Source organism: Schistocerca americana, chromosome 7, assembly GCF_021461395.2.
Source record: "Schistocerca americana isolate TAMUIC-IGC-003095 chromosome 7, iqSchAmer2.1, whole genome shotgun sequence".
Classification (NCBI taxonomy): Eukaryota; Metazoa; Arthropoda; class Insecta; order Orthoptera; family Acrididae; genus Schistocerca; species Schistocerca americana.
Genome location: NC_060125.1, coordinates 527057372 through 527085200, shown reverse-complemented (window position 1 = coordinate 527085200; position 27829 = coordinate 527057372). Strand labels below are relative to the sequence as shown.

At 41.2% G+C, this 27829-nt stretch overlaps 1 protein-coding gene across 2 annotated transcripts in view; it reads right to left on the bottom strand.

Moving 5' to 3' along the window:
* Positions 1-27829, bottom strand: part of LOC124621968 — a 168504-nt gene that overhangs the window by 9433 nt on the left and 131242 nt on the right. For both annotated transcript variants that reach the window (XM_047147501.1, XM_047147502.1), the window contains exon 9: positions 11730-11902. In XM_047147501.1, the coding sequence (XP_047003457.1) occupies positions 11730-11902 (173 nt within the window). The remainder of the gene's footprint in view (positions 1-11729; positions 11903-27829) is intronic.

The following is a 27829-nucleotide window of genomic DNA, read 5'->3' as shown; positions in this document are numbered from 1 at the left end:
AACTACATTATGGTCCTTTGTATGTTTCACGCTAACTGAACGTGCGGGAGTATCTTGTGAAGAGAACGAGTGCGCCGTCCCAGCAGCTGAGCAGAAACTTCAAAAAGGCCAGAACATTTGAATTACTAGCTTTCTTGAGCATTTATGCATTGTAGTGACCTTTCATGTATTAATTTTCTAAGTATAAATAGTGTTGCTACATTACTTTTATTAGAATTCCAGTATTTCAGTAGATATAGTAAGACAATATTTTATGTGTTATCTATGTACTGTGTTTGTGTCACACTGTAAAGTGTACATTAACAGCATTAGGATATTAACACTTTTTGCGTGTGTAAAATTTAATAGTCACTTTTGTAGGACTTATTTAGAGGAGAAACTGTCAATTGCTCATTTACATGGTGATAACTAGATCTATGTTCAAAGCCAATAAGCAAGCACACATCACAATGCCACAAAATTAATTAAATACTGTGAATGCATCGTCAACTAGTGCCACAGAATTTAATACCGCCGTAGTTAGCGATATGTCGATTACGGCTGAGCAACCAGCAATAATTAATGCGCTCACGCCGTCGACACAAACGGTTGCTAGTTCCGACATTCATATGTCGAAAGAAGTCCAGAGAAATATGCAGCAACCAACAAACAACATGAATTTCATCTCTGACACAGACGCGTGCGAAAACAAAATGACTGTACTGAAAATTGTGTCGGTACAATCCTCATTAACCCCAGTGCAATCGCCAATTGCTGAGAATACCGATTTGTTATCCCAGCTGATGTCAAGTTTGACTGTCATAACACAAGGGATTAAAGCATTGGAAACCACGCAATCCACGTTTGCAAATGACATGAATCGTAGATTCCAGGCATTGGAAACCACGCAATCTAATCTTGCAATGGCACAATCCACGTTTGCAAACGACATGAATTGTAGATTCCAGGCATTGGAAACTATGCAATCCACTTTTGCAAATGACATGAATCGTAGATTCCAAGTATTGGAGAGTGCACAATTTAATTTGGCTCAGGAGCAATCTAATAAACTAAAAGAAATAAATGATAAGATTACTGAAAAATTCCAGAGTTTGGAAACAAAGCAGAGTCACTTGATTGCCAGTCAAGCACAACTCATAGTTACACAAGAACAACAGTATCAGGAATTAACAAACAAATACAAAGACATCTTATGTCGTCAAGACACACTAAATCATCAAGTGCAAGAAGTTATTCATGTACAGAACACTATTGCGCAAGACGTGAATACAATTAAGCATGATAATGAGCAAGCTGTCATTGAGCTTACTCGGAGGATAGACACTCTCAGTCTCGAAGGCGAGAAACACACAGAGAAACTTTTCAATGAACATAAGATCGCATTCTCTAAGGACATTGAAGATAGGGCGAAAGAGCAAACCGAGACAGTGCGAAATTATGTTGACAAAACCTTGAAAGAAATGGTTTCTAACGTGCAAGTTAACAACGAAGCTGCACAAGAACAACTTAAAGCAGAAGTTAAAGAGATTAAGGAGAATATAGGAGATGAATTTCCTGCTTGGAAAGCAAAGATAGAAAATACATTAAAAGCATGCCAGCAGGGTCTAATTAATACTAGAGGGGCACATACTACTTGCAGTTTATCAAAAGCAGACATTATTCCTGATGAAACCAGTGAAACCGAATCCATGCAGCAATATCCATGTATTGGCGCATATTTATGTAATCAATCAGAAACAAATTATCGAGATTATAATTCACTGCTAAGTAGCCACCAGAATACACCTGTGACTATGAATGAAGGAAAAATGCTTAAATATCGTCAATTCCAGATATTTATTCCCGAAAGGAAGTCTATCAATCCCGTGGTATTTATCAAGCAATTTAAAGGGATATTGCCGCGAATGTGTACTGAGCAACAAAAAATTATGTACGTTGCAGGATTCATACATGGAGATGGATCGATGTGGGCGTCAGAAGCATCTGACTGGTGTCAAGATTATGACCAATTTGAACGTGCTTTCTTGCACAAATACTGGAATAAGGGAGTACAAGAAAGACTACGTAAGGAAGTTTTTGACCCACAACCTTTTTCTTTCAAAAATGGATCTTTAAGAAAGTATTTCGAGAAGTATATAAATAAAAGCAAATACTGGAATGAACCAATCCCAACGCAGGATATCATTCGAATATTAAAGGGCAAACTTCCACTTGAAGTTAAGGAAAAACTTCTACATGTGCCTGAACAACATGTGGAAGATTTTCTAGCCACATTGGATTCAACAGACATTCTATTCGAAGAATCACGTGTGCGCTATAACCAACCAAGTTACCAACCTAACAAATACAATAACAACAACAAACAGTATGGAAACAAACCTTTTGCACACAATTCAGCAAACCCACAGGTGAATTATTTCCAGAAAAACGTGAAATTTGGTAACGAAAATCCCGACCAGTGTAATCATGACCAACAATGTGAACAAACATATAAACAGAAATGGAGGAAGAATAATAAGAAGAGGAAAGGATACTATCAAGAAGGGAATTATCAGCAAAAATGCCGATATCAGCAACCAACCCAAGAATATCACAACCAACCACAAACTTCAGGTTGGGTACCAAATGACAATGCAAATGAATGGAGAAATCAACCACCAATAATAACCGACGTAACGGAGCAGACATCTGCTAATAATGGACAATCGTCAAACTAAACTCGACTGTCAGAAGCTCCGACGGAGCAGTCGAGGAAGTTTTCAGGGGCGAAAATTCAAGCGTCAATTTTTTTTGGTACAATGACGGCAGATTATTAATAGAAGAACTTCAGCAGGATATGATGCCTTGTCAAGAGGAACATATCACTGAACCTGTTGCGAAAATTCAGGCGGCAATTGAAGGCATTACTGTGCAAGTTACTTTAGATACAGGAGCAGCAGTAAATGTCGTTTCTGAGAAGTTATTTCAAAGAATACTTCAGAAAGCAAATCCACCGATTTTTCCTGTTCAATGTTGTAGAATTGTAGGTCCTACTGGTCATAAGTCTTCTCAGGTTAATGTGCAGACTCAACTCCAGTTAGATATAGGAAATGTAGCTATAAATTGCACGTTCCTTGTAATAGAAAAATTGATTGAGGACTGTATCCTGGGTATAGATGAATTTAGAGAGAGAAATTGGCATATCGATTTTTCTCTAGGCCGTGCCAGTTTTACAATAATGAATCAGAAACATCAACTGAATCTTCTCAGGGAATATAGTACCCATGGAAAGTATTGTCAGGGACGAAAGCTGCAAATAAAGTGGATACATAGCAAACCTATACGGTATTACCAAATTAATTACTTGCAACCAGTTTTAAACCCTGAAGATATGGTATATGAAAAGGTGCAAGAACCTGAATATTTGCAACAACATCAAAGAAAGCAATTATATGATCTTCTACAGGAATATCATGAAGTCTTTCGAGAAAGACCTGGTGTAATCAAGGGATACACATGCCATTTAGATGTGATACCACACCAAGTTTTCTGCCGTATTTTTTATCCAGTACCGTGGCACCAACGAAAGGCAGTTGATGCGGAAATCCACCAGATGCTTGAATGGGATCTGATCGAACCTTCGACGAGTCCATACCGTAGTCCGCTTCATGTTGTCTCGAAAAAGGGAGGAAAAGTTCGTCTCGTGCTATACGCTCGGCAGATAAATAAGATTATCGTGCCCGTGCGAACTCATCCTGAAAATATCGATGAACTAATTTAAAAGTTCGAGGGGATGAAATATTTAACAAATATTGATCTGAGAAGTTCATTTTGGTAGGTAGCTCTAGATGAACCATCAAAAAAGTACACCGCATTTGTACATGCAGGTAGAAGCTATCAATTTAAGGTTTTACCTTTTGGGCTAAACGTGAGCTCAGGAGTTTTTATAAATGCTCTAGATTATGCATTGGGACCTGCACTTCGAAGCAATTTAACTTTGTTTGTGGACGACATGCTCATAGCTACGACCACATGGAAGGAGCACGTTGATTTATTGAGAAGAGTGTTAGAACGTTTCAAGGAAGCAGGCATAACCGCAAATCTGCAAAAGTCTCATTTTGCTCGAGATAAAATCAAATTTTTGGGTCATCTTATAAATGGAAAAGGCATCTTACCGGACTCCGAGAAACTAAAGGCAATCAAAAACTTTGCAGTTCCAACAACAAAAAGGCAGTTAAAGGGCTTCCTCAGAGTTGTCTCTTTTTTCAGGCGTTTCATTCACGACCACTCTATTAATGCAGAACTGTTGTACAGCTTGTTGCGCAAAAATACTCCGTGGGTGAGGACGCAACAATGTCAGAATGCATTTAAAGCAATAAAACATGCCTTAGTCAATTTGCAAATATTATATCATCCAGATATGAGCCAAGAATTCGGTTTAATGGCAGATGCTTCAGAAATTGGAATAGGTTCATGCCTCTTCCAAGTAAAGATGATAGATAGAAAATCAACTTTCTGTGCAATAGCTTTTGCTAGCCGACTCTGAACTGCTTGTGAAAGAACATATACGACTACCGAAAGGGAAGCATTGGCCGTAGTCTGGTCATTTAAGAAATTTTACTATTAGTTATATGGAGCGAAGACAACAGTATACTGTGACCACAAAGCTTTAAGTTCTTTGCAAACATGTAAATTATTACATCCAAGATTAGCAAGATGGACGCTCTCACTCCAAGAGTTTCAATTTGAAATTAAATACCTAAGCGGACAGGATAATTTCATCGCTGATGCATTGTCTAAAATGCCAGATGGAGATTTGTCAACTATCAACATCACGGACAATCCGTCCGAATTTAATGTTCTTATAATGACTAATAGAATACATAGGAAACATTTTCTTGACATGTGTAAGAACATGGAAAAATTACAGAATGAAGATCCTCGTTGGCATTCAATAAAGGAAACTTTAGCAAAGCCTGGAAACGATGATCTGAAGAGACTGTACAAAGTTGAGGACGACGTCTTATTTTTCAAAGGGCATCTTGATTCAGATAATTGGAAGGTGTGTCTTCCCGAGAAGAATGAGAATGACTTAATTTTGCACATGCACATCACTTGGGGACATTTTGGAGTATTAAAGTGTGCTCGGAAGATTCAAGCATATTGCTACTTCCCAAACATTCGCAGGAAAGTGCACAGACAGTTAAGGAAACGTTAAATTTGTCAGCTAGCCAAATCAGGAAATTTTTGTGTGAAAGATTTCCTACATCCTATTATACCCACTAAACCGCTGTCAATCATTTCGGTCGACGTCTGTGGTCCTCTACCATCATCAAGGGGAGGATGCAAATATATTGTAGCTTTTCTTGATATATTCACTAAGTATGTCAAACTTTATCCATTAAAATCAGCTACTGCTGCATCCATAGCCAAGAAGCTGGTCAAGGATTATATAGTCAAGGTAGGCAAACCAGAGGCTATTCTTTCTGACAATGGGTCAATGTTCACTGGATTTCGTTGGAGGCAAACATTAGCCAGTTGTGAAATAAAACAAATTCTAACATCAGTGTACCACCCCTCGGCGAATCCCGTGGAACGAATTTTTCATGAATTAAACCGGTTCATGAGAACCTATTGCCACAACCAGCAACCCAAATGGATCGATTATCTTCACGATTTTCAGGAATTGTAAACAATATGCCACATACTACGACAGAATACACCCCATACGAACTGATGTTTGGAAAACAGGAACAGAATGACTGGATTAGACCAATTCCTAAAGTAGCTATTAACAATATAGACCTACAAAATAAAGTACGACAATCCTTACTCAATATAATGGACAAGGCAAGAAAAAGGAAAATATATTTTGACAATCGACTTGGAAAAATAAAAACATATAAAGTGAAAGACCAAGTTTTAGTAAAAACTCATCCTAAGGCTTCACTTATACAGAGGAAGAACACAAAATGGCAATTATTGTATCAAGGACCATTTGTGATTACCAAAATACCCCATCCAGGAACTTATGTTTTGAAGGATGTGAAGAATGGAAAGGTGAAAGGAATGTATCCTCATCACTTGTAACAGCAATTTCATGATGACTGAAGATTCTGAAGATTGAAAATACTATTCTTATCAGATAATATTGATTAGAGAATTTTCATTAAACCTATGAATCATACTTAGGATAGTTTCTTTCTTTTTGCAATTTCGTAGTTAGTTTTTCTTTTCAGGCATAATGTATGAGATATATGCAGACATTATGTATTTGTTTTCTACTGTAAAGATAAGTTTTCTTTTCAGTATGCAGAGAATTTAGCTATAGTATGAATGATTTCTTTTAAAAAATTTTTTATTTAGTTGATAGTAACTTCAATCAGGTTTCACAATGCATAATGACCATGGGTTAGTGACTCAAATGAATCTAGTCTATGGCAAGATATTTTTTCTTATGTCAATTTAACAATGTCAGTGTGTGTTTGTATTTGCTTTTTTACTCGCTGAGCTGAAGTCATGCTGTTCGGAAGGGATAACCCGTTCTCAGTTTTAAAAGGACGCCTATTACTTTGTTTCAATCTTGTGTGATGAACATTGTCTTTATAGTTGTACATACCTGTGTATGTAAATTATGTACGTCAATTGTTGCTCGCGAAGTTACCAACTGAGCGAATGCCTTTCAGTTATAAGCACATCAACAAGTGTTAAAGTCCATCTGAAAGATGATGAGTGTAAGTTGACACAGCAGCACCAGTTGGATTTGTGTATAGTGCATTCTAGGGTTGTTGATAGAAATGAAGAACACCTTACGACTTCCGAATATTTCAAATTCAGGACAGAGAATTAGAAAGCACTTTAGATTAGATTCTATTTCAGCTCAGCATAGATCAAACACCTTTTCCACAGAACTTACACTGACTCTTATTTTCATGTTAACCATATGTGGAAAACCATAATATCCACGAGGAGACAGTGAAATGGGAATAAAATTCAATCAGTTACCCGGAGATGACAGATAGAAGGGAATCGTAGATGGAAGTAAACCAACGCGTCGACGGTTCACCTCAAGACACAGAAGATTAACAGTGTTGTGTTTCTTTTGTGAACAGCGTTTAAATTCATTCAAAAAAATCCATATTGTAAATATTTTTTTTATTTTCCATTGTAAATCAATTAATTTTCTTTGCAAATGAGAAATACGAGGATGGTAAATCTATCCCGAGGTTTTCCTTGGATTTCCTTTGTGGGGCTTGGCCGAATGGCTAGATTATCCGTTTGAGACATCCCAAGGCGAGTGACAGAAGCTTTGAGTGATGATGAAAAAGCTTTCTGATCACATCTCATGCCATCCTCGACAAATGAATAAAAGCAAGCATGTAAACTATGCATATAAGCTGCATCAGAAATTCAGCACAGTCTTTGTCAGCAGTATATGTACCCAAATCTATAATTTACATTTAGATAGTCATTCACTAATACCAAAATATCATAAGAAATACAGTGGACATTAATACAGCGTCATAAACAATCAACAATATAGTGTTGTGTGAACGCTCGTGTTTGTTTTTGCCCAAAAACGTTCGTCCACAAGAGGGGCATATATGATGTATCATGCAGCGTAACTTGCTGTGAGAGAGAGAGAGAGAGAGAGAGAGAGAGAGAGAGAGAGAGAGAGAGAGAGAGAGAGAGAGATATTGTTTATTACTCTGTGGCGGTCAGTGCTCACATAATTATTCTTAGGATATAGAGTTTTTTGTTCTTGTTAAGAGTAATTTTAGGAGAGGAGAGCCATTCTTGTGATGTAAAAAAACGACGCCATTGCGAGTTTTTGATTCACATTGTAAAATATAAGTGTATATGGAAGGAAATCAGTTAATAGAACAATAAAATATTGTTCATTTCAAGAAGGTACGTCTTGTTATACACCCAGCGATATACTGCTATTGCGATTTACTAATAAACACCAGCTTGAGAACAGTTCCGACAGGAGCGTTCAGTTCTAGTGAAATAGTTCGATGTTTTCTTCGGAAAAGAAGTCACTTCATGGATCATTCAAATCCACAATAGTAACTGGACATTTCTCGGAACTGAAAGCAATCTGATTGCTATGCAACAGAGCCCCGAAGAATATTTCTCCGTACTTTGGTTACCACTTTCAGCTCAACACGGTATCTGCAGCATCTGGAGCAGATTTCTACACAGCGGAAGCGTGTAATCGCTATCAGTTTCACACACCGCCCTGTGTGCGCTGTATGTATTTACCCAGAACAGTAAACATACAGTTACTCACACACATAGAAAGACAATACTATGTGGTGTGGGGAAACATTTCGGTATAAAAGCTCTGTAGAGCTAAACAGTAATTAGCCTAGTAAGAAAGGAGTCTTTATACAACCACTGTTTTTTAATTTTCTTTTGTGATGAATTTCAACTTCACACATGTAGCACCCCAAATTTTTAATTTATACCTCTAATTAATTATAAAAATATATGCTGATTCTGCTGCAAATTTTGTTCACAACAAAGCTAATTGCTCCAAAAAATGATGCTAATTCTGTCTAAAATAAATGCTACATTTTCTGGTCCCTAGCCATAACTGTCAAGTAACACTTGCTGTTACGTTCCTCTTCATAATCATTAAAATATTTTCGAATACAAAACACAATTCGTTTTCATATATTTATCCTCTGCTCAGAGCTTAGAACATGTCACATCTGTATAGAACATATCTAGAAAAGAACTCGGTGAGCTGGTATGCCAATTAAGTATGTTCATAACAGAGTGGCAGTCCCCACATTGTTATGTCTGTGTACAAGTGTTACTGAAACATGTTTACAGGTATACTGGTTAAAACTGAAAGGAATATTTTGAATTTGTGAAAAATACACCTATGAGCAAAAACGTTATGACTGCTGCCCACCACGAGGGCACCTGGTAGTGGTGTGGGCATGTGATGTGGTAAGAAAATATATAAGCAGAGCAAAGAGAAATGGGAAGAATTTCTAGTGATACAGGCTGCAAACAAGAAATCACACTGACATAAGCAACTTTGACAAGATGCAAACTGTTATAATGCGGGATGTGGTGACTAGCATCTCAGACACACTGAAACTGATCAGCTTTTCATGTACTACTATCATGAGCATCTACGGGAAGTGACTGAATGACAGTGAAACCGTGATTAGCTGACAAGGTGTTGGACAACTGTGCCACATCACAGAATGTAGACATAGGAGGCTTGCTCAGTCTGTAAAGCAGGATGGTTGACAATCTGTGGTGTATCTGACCATAGTACAAAGCTCATGCAGGGGCAAGTGTTTCAGCGTGTACTGTTCACCATCACTGTTGAACACTGGGAACCGCAGCAGAGGATCCTTCAGTACTCTCATATCGACCCAACATCGTCGATTATGACTGTAGTGGTAACGAGATCATTGATATTACCGTATTTACTCGAATCTAAGCCGCACTTTTTTTCCGGTTTTTGTAATCCAAAAAACCGCCTGCGGCTTAGAATCGAGTGCAAAGCAAACGGAAGTTCTGAAAAATGTTGGTAGGTGCCGCCACAACTAACTTCTGCCATCGAATGTGTGTAGCACTACACAGAAATGCTTTGTACAAGTTCCGTATTGTTCATCTTCGAATGTAGCAGAATTTCAATATACTACGAAAATCCGACTGGCAAGACTGTTTGGGATGTTTGTCAATATGGCCAACTCTACGTTCTGAATTTTTTCTGCGTGTGAGAAGAGATTGCTGCTAACAGGTACCTGATGAAATGTGAATCACATGCAGTATTCTCTTCACCATAAGAATAATACGAATATAAACATTTTGCCATGTATTCTTTCATGTTTGCTGCTATCTCATTTAAATCCTGTCTGCCTAATAAACTGTGAAACTAGAGTGGCACTACAGCAAACGCGGAAGAATATACATATCGTGTCATGTTTATATTCGCATTATTTTATGCCTAATAGTGATACAGTCAGAAATGAAGCACTGCAACTAACTAGATTTTTAAATCTAAGATGACTAATTTCGGTACAGAATTTGATGTGCTAAAGAAGCGGCTGCAAAGATCTTCAAATGGAGAAAATTTTTCGCCTAACTCTTGTTCAGAACATGTTCTATCATACACAGTCTATTATTTGGTTCTTGTTGATCATTATCAAAGAAAGCAGCAGTGTAAGTAACAACAAATAGCAGTCTCTTGCCAAGCAGCGGCAGCGCGCACAAAAGCAAGCCCTGTCGCGAGCAGCGACAGGCCGTAAACACGCACTATCAGAATGCGACAAACAATGCATGACACCGTACAACTTAGAGTGACGTAAACACCTATAACAAAGAAAACGGCACTTATCAGATCAAAGCAAAATAAGCAATTGATTCAAAACAGATGAAGCACGTTAAAAAGGAAGGGTACCCGTATAAATACGGACGGAGCGCCTGACACATAGCAATGGCTACCTGGTAAAGCGTAACTGCTAAGCTTATGACTCTAACCAAACTACTGTAGCTGTATCGTCATTCATTCGACGTAAATTGCGTCTCATATTACAATGGACCAACTTTGTTTCGATTTGGAGGTGCGGCCTAAAACTTTTCTCTCCCCTTGAATTTCGAGTCTCAAATTTCAGGTGCGGCTTAGAGTCGGGGAATTTTTTTTTTTCCCCTTTATTTCAAATCTCATTTTTCAGGTGTGGCTTAGATTCGAGTGCGGCTTAGATTCGAGTAAATACGGTATACTGTGGATTAAGCGAAATGTGTTGCTTGTTTGAATGAATCAGTTTTCTTTTTGTGCCAGGTCAATATTTGTGTCTGCATAGACCAACATTCAGGTAAATAGCTGCTCAAAACGTACATCGTATCATAGGTGCAGGCCTGTGGGTGCACTATTATGCTGCGGCATACATTCTTCTGGACATGTTCAGGACCTTTGGTAGTAATTGAAGTTATCAAAACGGCTGTGAACTGCAAGAACATTATTGCGTACTACCTGCATCCATTCATACTTGACGTCTTCCCAGACGAGGGATTTTTCCAGTAGGATAACTGTCCATGTCACATGTCTAGAATCATGCTACAGTGATTTGTGAAACATGATAGTGCCCATTACATTTCCCTGATCTGGGCCTAATGGAATACATCTGGGACACAATTGGGCACCTGCTCCACATCCACAAATCACCAGCTCATAATTTACAGGAATTGCATAACCTCTGCATAGACATATAGTGCCACAAACCATCTGAAACCAATCAAGGGTTTGTCAAACCCACATCCAACATTCTTAATCAGGCCTTTTGACTGAAATTTTTAAACACCTTCTGCAAATTCGTATGAAGAATATCACTGACGAACATCTTGTTAATGCAAATTAAAACAAGAGGAGGAGGAGAGGAAGAAATAGAAGGTGAAGATTGTAAGCAAATGGATTTTCTTAAGTGTAAGCAAATCAAAGATGAGATTCACTTGCTTCTGGCAATAATTTTAAATGCAAGAAATTAGAAATGACCAAACAGCAGCTGGTGACTTAGAAGAGAAAATGAGACAGTGGAGATGCACAGAATAGACGTGGGAGAAGAAAGAAAATAAAGGGGAGGGCGGGGGAGAAGAAGCACATTAAAAGAAAAGAATTATTCGAATTATTAAACTGCTTACATTCAGTGATAGCTTATGTTGTCAAAATATTTTACAGAGAGAGACCACATCATATCCAAAACATGTATTATCTGCTACATTACCTGATTTTAGGAGCAGGCAACCTTGAAGGCAATCGTGAAGGAGGTCGAGGAATGCCACTAGAAGGTCTTCCCTGTGGTGGGATTGTGTTTATCCTAGGAGGTCGAATGGAAGGAGGTCGCAAACTAGACGATGGCCGAGGTCTTACGTTTTCTGGTTGTCTCAAAACTGGTACCTGTAAATTGATTTCAACATGAGGAAACTACAAATACTGAATACATTTTAGTAATTTCTTAACATTTAATAAGAACTTAAGAACATGCTACATTACGAGGAACATTTGCAAGTACATGAAATACACAATATACAATGAATATCATTGTTGAAAAAAAAAGGGAGTAACTTAATGGATAAATAAGTAGGTAAAAAATTAAAATAAAATTAAAAAAAGGTACACAGACTTCAGTATTTTTCACGTTTTTTCATCTATCATTTTATGAGACTCAGGCATTTGAACAGTCAATTCATCCTCTAATCTACTTTAAGAGCGTAGACATTATGTAAATTAAAAACTAGTTAGTTGGTTAGTTGGTGATTAAGGGACTAAACGGCAAGTTCATCAGTCCCTCAATTCAACATCAGTGACGTCCACAAAGCAAGTGTTCTGGTGATTAAAGTATGTAAGAGCGGTGAGACAGACATTGAAGGCCATACCAATGCCAGAACTGGGAAAGAATTTACAGAGAAGTGTATGGATCAGATTGGCATATAGGTCAGAGCAGACAAGGAGTCTCCTGAGGCTCATCCGAAGGCAACAAAAGCACCACCTCACATCTGACTCCTGCGAGCCCAATGAAGGGTGAAGACAGTTACAGAGCAAAGAATGTCTTCTGGTTGGCAGATTCAGAAGAGTAAAAGTGAGACTGCTAAAAATGTACTGAAAATCAGTTGGACCATCAATAATAAAAACAAGAGAGAGAGATAGGTAAGACAGGACAAAGGAATCCCCAGGGCTCCATGCACAATATGAGTCACACCACCCACAGCTGTCCCATTCCTGCACCAGTGTAGTTGCGGTGTTAAACAGCATCCACTAATCAAAAGAATGCTACCTCTAAAATAGAAAAAAAGCTTATGGCTGAGAAAGAGGCAACATGCATCTAAAAACAATTAAAACAGAGTAAGGAAGAGATGAAAGAGCTGATGAAGGAGGTAAGGTCGGGTGTCCCCCAGACTCAGCATGCAGCAGGAGATACCCGAACCCCAACCATACCGCCCCAGCTCCGAGGCTAGCTTAAGATATATCTGGCAATTAAAGCCACTTTCACAGAGAAAATGGAAAACCAGTGCAGCTGTCCATGAATGATCAGCTAATAATTGAGGCAAGGCATTTGGAAAGCCATTCTTAGCATGGAAGAAGAGGGAAAAAAAGAAGTCATTCCAACAGGATAAGAGTTACTGTCCGTAATGCTCCACAGCTAAAACATGCAGGTGGCTCGCTACGTACTATAAAACTATGGGTCAGCCTGGTCTCACCAATGTGGAGGACATAGGATGGTGGATTCTTTCGCAATTCCTGGGGAGGGGGGGGGGGGGGTGCAGCAAGATGATCATGAATATCAGAGATCACAAGGTGTTGAATAAAACTGTCCAATGGCCTGAAGACCATTCACTGAGTCACTACATATTAAACGTGGTCAGTGGAGGGCTCTGCTAAGGGCCACCAGCTCTGCTGTAAAAATACTACATGTTTTTTGCAACAAATGAAGTTCCTACCCAGGAGCAAATGTAAAAGCAAATCCCCTCTTATCCAGTTTTACAGCTGTCAGTGTAAAAGAGGGTTGCACCCTAAAACTCCTGAAGCAACAAACATAACAAGGCGTCAAAAGGTCATGGGGGTGACAGACTTTAGGACCTTGAAATAGATCAGTCCTAGTTTGTGGGGGTGGGAGAGGGGGAGACACAAGGAGCACAATCCAGGGAGGGGATATGGAGAGAGCCAATCCAGGGAGGGGATATGGAGATCCTGGCAGAGGGCTGTGAGGCAAATTCCCATTTGTAATCCCACCCAATGTCTGATGCCCCTCAAAAGCAAAAAGAATAGGATATGTTGGGTGATCAGGGAATTGATGAATTGCAACTGCGTAGGAGACGAAGAGTTGGTACCGTTGGAAGATGCAAGATCCATGCTTCAAAAGAAGATTGTCTACAGGATTACACTGGAAAATACCAGTGGCCAAACAAACTCTATGCTGATGAACTGTGTCTAACAATTTCAAAGTTGTTGGTGCCATATAGCTGTAAACTTAGCACCCGTAGTCCAGTCAGGAGGAGACCAGGGCCTACTAAATACAGAGAAGAAAAGCACTATATGCACCGCAACCGTTGCAGGCAAGGAGGAGATAGTATTAAGCTTTTGCTTGAACTAGGCTTTAGTTGATAAATATGGGCAGCGAAGTTGGCCTTTTATCAAAAAGAAGGCCCAAGAAAAATGAGTAAAGTACAACTGAGCAGGCAGTATGACTAAGTTCAGCAAGAAGATCATGAATAGCAGAGATCACAAGGTGTTGAATCAAACTGTCCAATGGCCTGAAGACCATTCACTGAGTCACTGTCCTTCTCTGGGTCCTTTACTTTCAAGCACTGGGTACCCAAGTAGAATTCTGGATCAGGAAGCTAGGACAACAGTATAACTTTTATAAGATATCACTGAAAAAGCCATTTTACAGTGTAATACGGGTCTCAGCATCCTCCATATACCCCCAGTCTCAACTGAAACTATTACTATTACAATTTGCCAAGAGCAAATAAGGCTGCATTTTAATGACTACACAGCTGCCTAGTTCTGAAAGTCAACCAAAGAATCTTGTGATACTGGTTTTCGCAAATATTCTACTGTAACACTTAAATTGGTACTTTCAATCATTCAAGTTCTATACTTAATTGACTTGCTTTCAAACCATGGGCATCCTTTATTTTTCAATGTTTGTCCATCAAACAATTAATTCTTGGAAAGAAGAAGTATCTGCATTTCAAGTATAGACATAGTGAAAATGCTGACAAAATTTAATGTGAAACTGAAATAGGCGTCCTTCTATTGATTAAGTTACTCAAAGTGAACAAATATTTATGAAGCAGAATAAATAAAAAAGAGGAGGTGAAGAACAGACATGGTACGGAGGATTGCACAAGAAAAAAATGTCTTCTTAGAAAAAGGGAACAGCTGCTGACACAAAAATACACTAGTGTCCAAAATTAAAGCAGCAAACTGCTATTTCCTCGTCCTGTGTCTAATTCACAATATAATCATACAAACTGTCAAAAGGTGTCTGTACCATCGTGTTCTTCATGGAAGATGGCACTTTGGTCAATGAAAAACCATGCCAACGAGGACGTCAGGGCACCTACCAAATGGAGTAGTGTTTGTCAGATAGTTTCACATTAACAATTACTGTGTACACAGTCACAGATGGTGCAATATGACAAAGAAAAGACGTCTACCAGATTCTCTGTGGTGGAGGGCCACAGGAAGAATGGAAGCGGGACAGTTGCAAACTCATATGGTTCGGTGGCTTAACGTGAATCGTTCTGTTGTTTCTCGGATGTGGCTGCAGTTTATAGAGATCACAACTGCACCCTTGACCAGGGTAGCTCTGACCATCAGTGACATCAGAAAGAGCGGAGTAGAGAAGCTTTGTCACAGTGGCCATTATTGCCAGAGACCTGCCGCGCGCGTGTGTGTGTGTGTGTGTGTGTGTGTGTGTGTGTGTGTGTGTGTGTGTGTGTGCGCGCGCACGTGTGACGCGTCTTCACAGAAGGGAAGTCCTCAACATGCCACCTGGACAGTTGAACAGTGGTCCAATGTTCTTTCCATAGATGAATCCTGATCTGATCTGGAGAGTGATTCTCGACAAATTATCTGAAGGGAATGTGGAACATGATCTTGAAACCCAAACACTGCGAAAGACAGCGTTATCAAGGAGGATCGCTAATGGCATGGTCAGGGATTATGATGGCCACTTGAACACCTCTTCATGAAATTGGATAGGTGAATCTGGAAGGTTTAACTACTGTCATGTGCCATGATGAAGTCTTGAGACCTCATGTGCAGTTTTTGCGAGGTCGTGAACAATAATGTTCAGCCCCATGGAGCACGAGTGGTTGATGTTTTCTTGGAAACAGAAGATACTGCACCCATGGCATGGCTGTTTGTTCTCTTGATCTGAAACCCATAGAGCGTGGCTGGGATGCACAAGGGAGACGGGTTGCATATCAACATCCACCAACCACTCTCCAAGACCAGCGAGCAGCTCCGCACGAAGAATGGGCGTTATTGTCTCATCATGACACTGACATTATTCAAAGCATGCTCCATCATTGTCAGGCCTCTGTTGCTGCCAGAGGTGGTCACACCTCATAGTGAGCACATTAACCAGTTGTTGGATGTGTTGGCAAATCTGTTAACTTGGAAAAAGCAAAGAACATTTTCATCTACTGTTCTATATGCTGTAGTTGCTTATGTTCTGTGTTCTTTACATTGTCTCTATCCACTGTCACCTGTTTATACTGTTATGTGGCAAAATAAATGCAACCTTGCAAAATTTCCATTTGTTGCTCTAATTTTGGACACCAGTGTATAAACTGTGAGATCAAAAAAAGATCCTGAAAAGTTATGTTTGGAGCAGACAAAGTTGGATAGTGGAGAAGATAGAATGAATCAACTGAGAACCTTTGAACTATGTTACAGGAGACTGCTGAAGATTAGTGGACTGATCATGTAAGGAATGAAGATGCTCCACAGTGAGTCAATGAGGAAAATGTCTAATGAAGAATATAATGAAAATAAGTGACAGAAGGTTGTGCACATATTAAACAGCAGTTTAACACTGACAATTGTTAAGTGAAGGGGTGATGGAAGCAAATAATTACAGAGGAAAGACTAAACATTGGTATAAAAGGCACAGAGCTTATCATGTGGGATGCAGCAGTTACCAACCTCAAAGTTGACTGAAACAATGAATATTTTTTTGTCCAGATAGTTAAACAAACTATTTAATGTGGAATATAGATGACAACGTGACTTTGCATTTTTACACAGATAAGATGGATGTTTCATTTTACCAAATTATGGTTAGAATAACTTGGCTTTATTACATAGCCTCCCATGATTATTACTTGTATACTGTGTGAAGACCAACTTTTTTCATTTCATCAGTAAAGGATATTACATATTTCCTCTGTACAACCCAAATCAGTTTTTTTTTTCCCCTTTGTAAAGCTTAATGCCATGTTCCTTTACTTGAGGGAGATACTTGATACAGTTCCACACTCATTTAGTGAACAAAATATGGCATTACCAATTATCAGATCAGATTTGTCCCTGGATTTGAGACTTCCTTGCAGATTGAACTCAACATGTTGCTCTTAATAGAACAAAATTTACTGTTACAATCTGAGGAATAGCACGAGGAACTGTAATAGGACTATTGCCATTTACAACACATACAAAATCAGAAGCTCTATGAGGCTGTCCACAGATGATAAAATTGTCTACAAGAAGGAAACAAGGCCAGAAGACTGTAGTGAATAACAGGAAGACCTGCAGAGGATAGGTGATCGGGTAGAGTGTCTGGCAACTTACCCTGAATGTAAATAAATTAGGCACTGAATATAAATAGGCAAAGAAATTCACTATTATATGATTACGCTATTGTGTATTGGAAACAGTAACTACAATAAAATACCAAGTACTGTAGTAGCCATCCAGAGCACCCTAAAGTGGTACGATCACACAAAACAAATTGTAGGGAAAGCAGATATCATGTTCAGAGTCACTGGAAAAACCTTAAATGTAAGTTAATGCAGACAAGTAGAGAAATAGTTCTGTAAAGTTCAAATGCAATTGTTTTTTAGTGGTGTGCTGCTTGACACAATCACGTCATTAAAATATCTAAGTGTAACAATGCAAAACCATATGAAATTGAACAAGCACCTAAGGTCAGTAGTAGGGAAGGCGAATGGTCAACTTAGGTTTATTGGGAGATTTTTAGGTGCGTGTATCCCATCCATAAAAGAGACCACTTGTGTAACACTAATGCAACCCATTCTCAAGTGCTGCTCATGTGTTTGGGATCCCCATCAGTTCAGATTAAAGGAAGAAATCGTTGAGAAGTATTCTGCTACATTTATTACTGGGAGGTTTGATCAACATGTGAGTGTTACAGAGATGCTTTATGAACTCTCACAGGAATCCCTAAGGAGCAAAGACTACATATTTGTGTGAAACACTATGAGAAAATTTATAGAATGGATATTCATAGAAGATTGCAATACAATTCTACTGCCATCAAAGTAAATTTAATGTATGGACCGCAAAGACAAGATAAGAATAATTCGGCGTCAAAGGAGACTTACAGGCAGTCATTTTTCCCTGGTTCCATTTGTGAGTGGAACTGGAAAGGGAATGACTAGTAGTGGCACACGGTACCCTCCACCATGCATGGTATACTGACTTGTGTAGTATGTATGTACATATGTTTAGATGAAGGTGAAGAAGTGGCTTACATAACACTTTTATGACCACTTCTTGAGTCTGACTACTCAGCCTAAAACTCTTACCAGGTTGGATTAATAGAAGAGATAGTGAAGACCCTACACCAAGAGAATCAACAGAGTTTTGTCATGGGCTTGTTTAACCTGCATGGGAGTGTTTCTGAGGTGCTTAGCGAACATCAGTGGCAGAAAATACAAGAGAGACATTGTGCATCATAGAAAGAGTTACTGTTTAAATTCTGAGAGAGTATTTTCTGGTTGGTTTGTAGGGGTTGAAGGTACCAGACTACAAAGGCCATTGGTTCCTTATTCCACAACCATGAAACACCCACAAGGAAGAAAAACAAGCAATGGAGATGACAAGGGACAACACTGAACAAGAAAAACAGACAAAGGCCAGAAAAGAGGAATTAAAAACACACAGTGTTACAGTGGTTGGCTGACCATGAGGGGTGGGGAAAAAAAATCTAAAACCGTATGCCAAAGGCCAGACTCAACACAAAAAAGAAACAAACCCTCAGATCAAGTGATAAACGCCCCCTGCATGAATAAAACTCAAAACTAAGCCAGCGATGGCAGCGTCATCAATTAAAAGTGCAGGGAGCATATCAAGCAGAGCAAACGTCTGCCTGAGCACAGTTAAAAGCGGACAATCCAACAAAATGTGGACCACTGTCAACACTGAACCACAGCGACAGAGAGATGGGTCCTCGCGGCGCAGTGAATAACTGTGCGTCAGCCAGGTGTTGCCAATACGTAGTCGGCAGAGTACAACGGAGTCCTTGCGAGAGGCCCACAAGGAGGAGTGCCACACACCTGTAGTCTTCTTGATGACTCGAAGTTTGTTGGGAGAAGGCAGGGTGCGCCATTCATCACCCCACGCACCAAGGACTTTTTGCCGCAATACTGACTGGAGATCACATTCGGGAAGGCCAATCTCCAGGTCTGGTGCACTGATAGCCTGTTTGGCCAGCGTGTCAACACTTTCGTTACCCAGGATGCCAACATGACCTGGGGTCCACACAAAAGCCATGCAGCAATGGGCAAGAGTATGGATGGACTCCTGGATAGCCATCACCAAATGAGAGTGAGGTAAACACTGGGCGGCAGCTCGTAAACCGCTCAGGGAGTCACTACAGGTAACGAAGGACTTACCCGAGCAGGTGCGGTTGTACTCTAGGGTGCAAGAGATGGTGACAAGTAGCTGTCCAGCAATGAGTGTTGTTCAAATTGTTCCCCAAGAGTAAAAGCATACCAAACTCGACCAGCAACCAACGAACCGTCTGTATAGACTACGGCAGAGCCGGGGAACGGGGCAAGGATGGAAATAAAGCGTCAACGGAGGGACTCAGGAGGGACTGAGTCTTTCGGGCCTTGAGCCAAATCCAGCTGAAGCCATGAATGGGGCACACAAAATGGGGATATACGTATATGGGCACAGAAAAGAGGTGAGAGAGGGAAAATCTCAAGCCCAGAGAGAAGAGACTGGACACGAATCGCAATCGGACAACCTGACTGGGGCTGCCATTTGGGAAGATGGATGACTGAGTTGGGGAACAGCAGATGGTAATTTGGACGCCCGGGCAAGCTATAAACATGTACAGCATAAGTGACCAGTAGTCGTTGGCACCGGATCTGCAACAGAGGGACACCAGCCTCCACAAGTATGCTGTTTACAGGGCTTGTGTAGAAAGCTCCAGTTGCGAGTCGGATCCCGCAGTGAAGTACGGAATCAAGCAACCGCAACAAGGAAGGCGATGCCGAACTGTAAGACAGGCTCTCACAACCGAGATGGGACTGAATCAACGCCTGATACAGTTGTAGAAGGGTAGACCGATCGGCACCCCAGTTGGTGTGAATCAAGCAACAAAGAGTGTTAAGATGCCGCCAGCATGTTTGTTTAAGCTGCTGAGTATGAGGGAGCCAAGTCAACTGGGTATCAAAAAGCAATCCCAAAAACCGACGTGTCTCCACCAGAGCAAGAGGTTTGCCGTCAAGATAAAGCCATGGCTCAGGGTGAACAGTGCGATGTCGGCAGAAATGCACGACCAAGTCTTGGCAGCCGAAAACGGGAAGCCGTGCGCTACGGCCCAAGGCGGCACCCTGCGGATAGCACCCTGCAGCTGCCGTTCAGCAACTGCAATGCCAGTGGAGCTGTAGTACAGGCAAAAGTCATCAGCTTGCAAAAAAGAGGCAGACACTCAAGACAGGATCTTGTGGGACCCCATTCTCTGCACTCGGGAGGAACTATGAGAGGAACCAACTTGCACGCGGAAGGAACGAAGCGACAGGAAATTTTGAATAAAAATCAGGAGCAGGCCCCTAAGAACCCACCCACGAAGCGTGGTAAGGATGTGATGTCACCATGTTGTATTGTATGCCTTCTGCATATCAAAAGAGACAGCAACCAGATGCTGACTGCGGGCAAATGCCATACAAATGGCAGACTCCAGGCAGATTGGATTATTGGTGGCACAGCGGCCCTTACAGAACCCACCCTGAGACGGAGCCAGAAGGCCCCGAGAGTCAAGTAGCCAACTAAACCTCTGGCTCACTATACATTTGAGCAACTTGCACAGAACGTTGGTGAGGCTAATGGGGCAGTAGCTGTTCACCTCCAGTGGGTCCTTGCCAGGTTTCAGCACTGGTATGACGATACTTTCATGTCACTGTGATAGGAACTCGCCCTCAACCCAGATATGGTTGAAAAGGTTGAGGAGGTGTCACTGGCAGTCCACCGAGAGATGTTTGAGCATCTGATGATGCAATCCGGCCCAGGAGCCATACCAGGGCAAGCGGCTAGGGCACTTTGGAATTCCCACTCACTGAAGGGAGCATTGTATGATTCAGGGTGGCACATATGGAATGAAAGGCTCCAACATTCCAACCGCTCTTGCAGGAAGCGGAAGGCCAGTGGTTAATTCGTAGAAGTGGAACTCTGAGCATAATGCTCTGCTAAGAGTTCTGCAATCGTATCTGATTCAGTACCGACTGCTCCATTCAGGGAAAGCCCAGGTACACTGACAGGGGGCCGATACCCATAGAGTCGCCTGATCTTGGTCCAAACCTGCGATGGAGAGGTACGGATGACAATGGTGAAGATATACCATTCCCAGCACTCTTGTTTCCATTGGTGAATAAGATGTTGGGCTTGGGCACAGAACCGCCTAAGGGTAATGAGGTGTTCCAGTGGCGGGTGCCACTTATGACTTTGGAGCGCCCACCTGCCATCTCTAATCAACTCAGTGAACTCTGGTGACCACCAAGGCACAGTCATCTGCCAGAGGACCCGGAAGAACAGGGAATTGCAGATTCCGCTGCAGAAACGATGCTGGCGGTGATCGTGTGAACCACCACATCAATGGTGTCATGAGAAAGAGGCTCAATTGTGGCAATGGAGGCGAATGAGTCCAAGTCAGCTTTATTCAAAGCCCATCTGGGGAGGCGCACAGATGAGTGACAATATGGCAGTGACAGAAAGACCGGAAAGTGGTCACTATAGCACAAGTCGTCATGCACACTCCACTGGACAGATGGTAAAAAGCTAGGGCTGTAGACCAAAAGGTCGATGGCTGAGTACATGCCATGCACCACACTGAAATGTGTGGAGGCACCAGTATTTAAGAGGGAAAGGTCGAACTGTGCCAATACTTACTCAACGACAGTGCCTCGGCCTGTTGCCACCAATCCACCCCACAAAGGATTATCGGCATTAAAGTTGCCCAGTAACAGAAAATGTGGTGGCAGTTGGGCTATCAGTGCAGCCAATACATGTTGTGGGACATCACCATCTGGTGGAAGGTAGATACTGCAAACAGTAACAGCCTGGGGCATACACACCTGAACAGTTACAGCCTCTAAAGGTGTTTGAAGAGGTACACACTCACTGTAAAGAGAGTTAAGGATGTAGACACAGACGCCATCTGATATCCGCACATAAGCTGCCCGATTCTTATAAAAACCCTGATAGCCACGGAGGGCGCAGGTTCGCATCACCGGAAACCAAGTTTCCTGGAGAGCAATGCAGGAGAAAGGGTGAAGACTGAGAAGTTATCAGAGCTCAGCAAGGTGGTGGATGAAACCACTGCAATTCCACTGGAGAATGACATTGTCCACAGCTGAAAACGGCGCGAATGGACTGAGGAGGCAGATCACACCACCGTGTCATCTACCACCACCAAAGAAGAGCCTGAATCAAGAACCATTGCGTCTGAGGTAGAGGTGAGATTGAGGTTGTTGGGGGACACACCAAAATCAGCAAATTGTCCTCAGATGCAGAGCTGGTAAGGACAGGTGGCACTGAGAACCTCTTCCTTCTTACCCAGCTTGGTCGTCTTCTTATTCTTCTTCCCCCCCCCCCCCCCCCCCCACCCGCTGCTCATTAGGAGCACCCTGGGAGGCAGTCGCAGGAAGGGGTCAGGGACAGACAAAGAGCAGGAAACTCTTCGATCCGCCACTCGTGGCTCCTTGAGCCACTGACTGATGTCAGCTGTCGCACTGGAGGGTGACTGGGAAGATAGACTTGTAAGGGACCCTTTCCACGTGAGAGAGGCCGGAGGAGGCTGGTGTACCTCCGGCAGGGTGGGGTTGGCTCAACAGCCCCATCAATTTGGAGGTTTGGTCTCCCAAGGGATGTACCGTGGGAGCACCAGAAGGAGCAGTGTCCCCCATCACAGACACGGGGGAAGAGTTGGGGCGGCCCCGAGGGCCCACTGGAGGTTTTACAAACGCAGGGACAGCCGTCGCCAACGGGGGCAACGAAGTTGCAGTCGCAGCATATGATGCAGTCATTGGAACAGGATGTAGGTGTTTGTATTTCCTCTTCGCATCTTGATAGGTGAGCCTGTCCAAGATCTTTGTTTCCATTATTCGCCGCTCCTTATGGAGAACAGGGCAGTCAGGCGAACAGGGGGAGAGGTGCTTCCCACAGTTGACAAGTGGGAGGAGGCACACACGGAGCACCAGGGTGCAAAGGACGACTCCAATCCCTGCAAATGGTGCTGGAGTTACAGCGAGATGACATGTGACCAAACCTCCAGCACTTTAAGTATCACATAGGAGGAGGGGCGTAAAGTTCCATGTCGCAACGGTAAACCATCAACTTGACCTTTACAGGTAATGAGCCACCCTCAAAAAACAAGATGAAGGCACTGGTAGCAACCCTGTTATCTTGGGGTCCTCTATGCACGCGCCGGACGAAGTGGACACCCCATCGCTCCAAGGTGGCTTGTAGCTCGTCATCCGACTGCAAAAGGAGGTCACAATGGAAAATAACACCCTGGACCATGTTACGGCTTCTATGGGGTGTAATCGAGACAGGGATGTCACCCAGCTTGTCACAGGCAAGCAGCACCCGCGACTGGGCTGGGGAGGCTGCCTGGATCAAAAACAACCCGCTACGCATTTTGGACAATGCCGCCACTTCCCCAAACCTATCTTTCATGATGGTCGACAAAAAACTCGGGCTTAATTGCCTGAAAGATCTCTTGATCAGTCCTGCTGCAAATGAGGTACTGAGGCGAATACGGCTCTCAAGACCTGGTCGCCCAACGCTCCTCCCAAGGTGTTGCCAGGAAGGGGAACGATCGAGAATCATAGGCTGCAGCATCGAAATCATTCCTGATGCGATTTTGAGACTGCTGGGGCCGAGCGACCACTAGCTTGATTCGATTTAACCCATTTCATTCCGGGTCATCCACCCTGATGCCACCCACTTCGACCAGGGGCTCTCCCCACGGGCACCACCCAGTCTCAGCAAGGGCCACCTGGCGGGATGACCATTGCTGGTAGTCCTGGGGCCCCAGAAGGATGGGCACCTACTCCTTGGCATACACAGGGAGGTCTCAGCTCTGGCATCAGCAGTGTGATCCCTGTGTTGTCAGGGGGACACCACCAAAAGGTTACATGACAAACCCACCAAGATGGACTGGCTACCGCGCTGGATTTCAGGTGTCGAAATGGTCCAAAATTGCCGTGGGCACGAAGGATGGTACGGTGCAGGAGACGTTCGGTGCAAAGCCCGCCACACAACAATAAGTAGCATGGAAGATCTTGGTGCATGATGGACAAACAAACACCACGTAAGTAGTCCTTCCCCAAATGGCACGCACTAGCAACAGAAATCTGGAAAAGATGGAGGTCAAACCCGAGAGGGGACCAACATGAAGACCGAGACTCCTTTTAGTCACCTCTTACGGCAGGCAGGGATACCTCAGGCCTATTCTTACCTCCAAACCTACAGGGGGTATTTTCTGGGTAATTTCATGTGAAATCACCCTGTGGCCATTGCCCTTAGGTCACAAATTTTTTATGAAAATTTGATGTAAGAATTTACATAATGAGTTAGGGTTAAAATATTTTTTCTGGAATTTTTTGACCAAAATTATAATTAGGAGACCTTTTGAAATGTGGGCCCCTTCTACCAACTGGCATTGAGAAACAAAGTGCCATGTAAGTTTGTAACCACTATAACTTTTATTATCTATGAATCAATTTTATTCAACTTGCGTGTCATTGGAAAGTAATAGAGTAGAGCTATAATATAAAAATGATTAAAGTGCTGTGTTTAAGCAACAAATGTTTGAAAGTTTGTAATTAATATAATTTCTCACTTTTTTTCCCTCCCAAGAATTTTTTCCCAGCAGAATCACAAGTTTCACCATCTGAATTTTTATTTCAAATAATTCCTATTGCCATACTTTTCAACATGAAAAAAATCAGAAGGGTGTTTGTCCTCTATTGTTAGATCTTATACTTTTTCAATAATGCTGTAATAATTAATTGCTTCAAATAGCTAATCAACAATACACAAAACAACAATGAAATATTCAGTCTAGCTGCAACACACATGCAGTGCAGGCTGGATGTGTTAGGTTTTTGTGTGTCTGTGCACTTTATATATCTGAAGGACTTTTTTGTCTTGATTTTGTGCTTCTTACATAAGCAGCCATTCTGTCTGGTAATTAGCGAACAAGAAAAAGTTTCAAACCAATGGAAAACAAATGTCTTTAGGTTGTGTGTCAGCAGTTGTGTGTCAGAAGAAAAGTAGTAGCAATGAAGAGCTTGATTTAATAGATATGTCAAGCCTGAATTAAGCTGATACTGAATTATTGAAGCTAAGAAGCTCCTGTGAAAATATTGAGTGTGTTTTTTCTTTTCACAGTAGGCTCTATTTGGGAACATTTGAAGATAGACAAAAATTTTTCTGTGACCCTTTTAAGAAGCATAGTAAAAAGACTGCTAAAAAATCTTTGAAACCTATTTGTTTAAGGAAATATGAAACCCTTGGACTTACATCCCGCAAGGACCTTTTATCTCCTATGGGGGATAACCTTCCAGGGATGGATGAATGTGAAGTTGAAGATCAAGAATACACACCAGATCCATCTACAGCTCTTCAAAAACTTAATGGAAGTTGTGAATTACTTGAAATTTCACCATTTAAGGTTACCAAGAGAGCAAAAGACAGACATCCAGAATACATTCGATCCCAGTCTTGTTGCTTAGCTTTAAAATTCCAGCAAACAGCATCAGAGGTGCTACATGTTCTAGTGAAAAATGTGTCTGAAGAAACTGGCAGTGCTGAATGTACAGACTGTAATATTTTAATGCAAAAACTTAAAGAGAAATTCAGCAGAAGTTCTGTTAAAGAAGAACTACAAATACTTACCTTACCACCAGCTTCATGGAGTAAAGAAAAAATCCAAATGTTTTTTAACACTACTGAATACATGGTAAAGAAATCGAGGGTATTGCTAAAAGAAGATGGTATTTTGTCAAAAGGGAGTTATGAAGTGGGAAGCATAATAGGTAAGGATGTGGGAAAACGTGTCCAGAATTTTTACGGTGAAGATGATACAAGTCGTATTTCTGCTAATAAAAAAGACTGTCTGTCTGTCCCTTCAGGAAATGGCAAAAGAGTATACAAGACAAAAACACTAATTTTACATAATCTGAATGATGTATACTTAGCTTTCAGAGAAAAATACCCTGAAGAGAAAATTGGTTTTACTAACTTTTGTGAACTTAGGCCAAAAGAATGTGTTACTGTAAACAGTCATGGATGCATAACGTATGCATATGCACGTATCACCAAAACATAAAACTGTTAATGCATGCTGCACATGTGAAAGAACCGTACACTGAACTTCTACAGAAACTTGTGTGCAATCTGGAAAATGAGGAGTGCACACTACATCGCTGTTCTCTGTCCCCTGACGAATACGAACTGCGCAGTTTTTTAATGGAGCTGGAGTCCTAACAAGATTGTGGAAATGTATTCAAACAATGGATGTAAACTGATCAACCTACACTGAAGACATTAATGAAGATGACTGATGAATTTGTAGAGTATCTCATGCAAAAACTTCCCAAGACGACTGATGAATTTGTTTAGTATCCATGCAAAAACTTCAAAACTTAACACAACATCATTATGTATCAAAATTTCAGAGTCACTACTTCAAATCAAACAAAGAAACCCTCCCTGATACTACATGCATCATCATAGTGGATTTTGTAGAGAACTATACCTGTTTGCTTCAAGATGCTGCACAAGGATTTCACTGGCAGAACATTCAAGTCACCCTTCATCCTTTTGTGGTGTACTTTAAAACAGATGATTGCATTAGGTCAATGTCACTGTGTTGTACAAGTGACTGTTTGCAGCATGATACAAACACATTCTATGTCTTCCAGAAAACTGCTCTCACTTATGTATTGGAACAATTATCACACATCCAGCATGTTATGTGCTTCAGTGATGGCAGTTCTGCACAATATAAAAACTTTAAGAACTTTTTAAATTTGTGCCATCACAAGCAAGATCATGGAGTAACTGCAGAATGGAATTTTTTGCCACTAGTCATGGCAAAAATGACTGTGATGGAGTTGGTGGTACTATTAAATGCTTAACAACAAGAGCAAGTTTACAGCGTCCATTTGAGAGTCACATTTTAAGTCCAAAAGATCTGTTTACATTTGCCAAAACTCATTTTCCAAGAATAGAAACCTTTTATGTTACAACAGAGGAGATAAAGTTCACAAACATGTTACAAAAACAACACGAGACTGGTTCTACCATTCCTGGGACTAGAGTAAATCATTTTTTCAAACCACTGAATGAAGATAAGTTGCTGATAAAGCGTGTTTCATCATCTACTAAATTCATTCAAGTTCCTCTTGGAATTCAAAACACTGCCTCTGACACAATTAAAGAAGAAACATTTGCTGCAGCTATCTACAATAACCAGTGGTGGCTTGGAAAAATTCTAGAGGTAAGTGAAGAACATAGAGGTGCAAAAGTCAAGTTCATGAGTCCAAGTGGCCCTTCCTCAAGTTATTCATGGCCACTTCACACTGATGTTTGCTGGAGACCTTATGAAAACATTTTAATGACTTTGCCTGCTCCTAGCGCAAGCACAAGTACTGGTCGTTTATATAGTTTTAAGTCAGACATAATATTGCCCATTGAAAACTTGTTTGAAAGAATGAATGTGTTTTATGAGAACTGATCATCACTTGTAACCTCTAGGTAAGAGTCACAAAATGAAACGTGTATATTATTATTATTATTATTATTATTATTATTATTTACGTTCTTTCTGTTTTA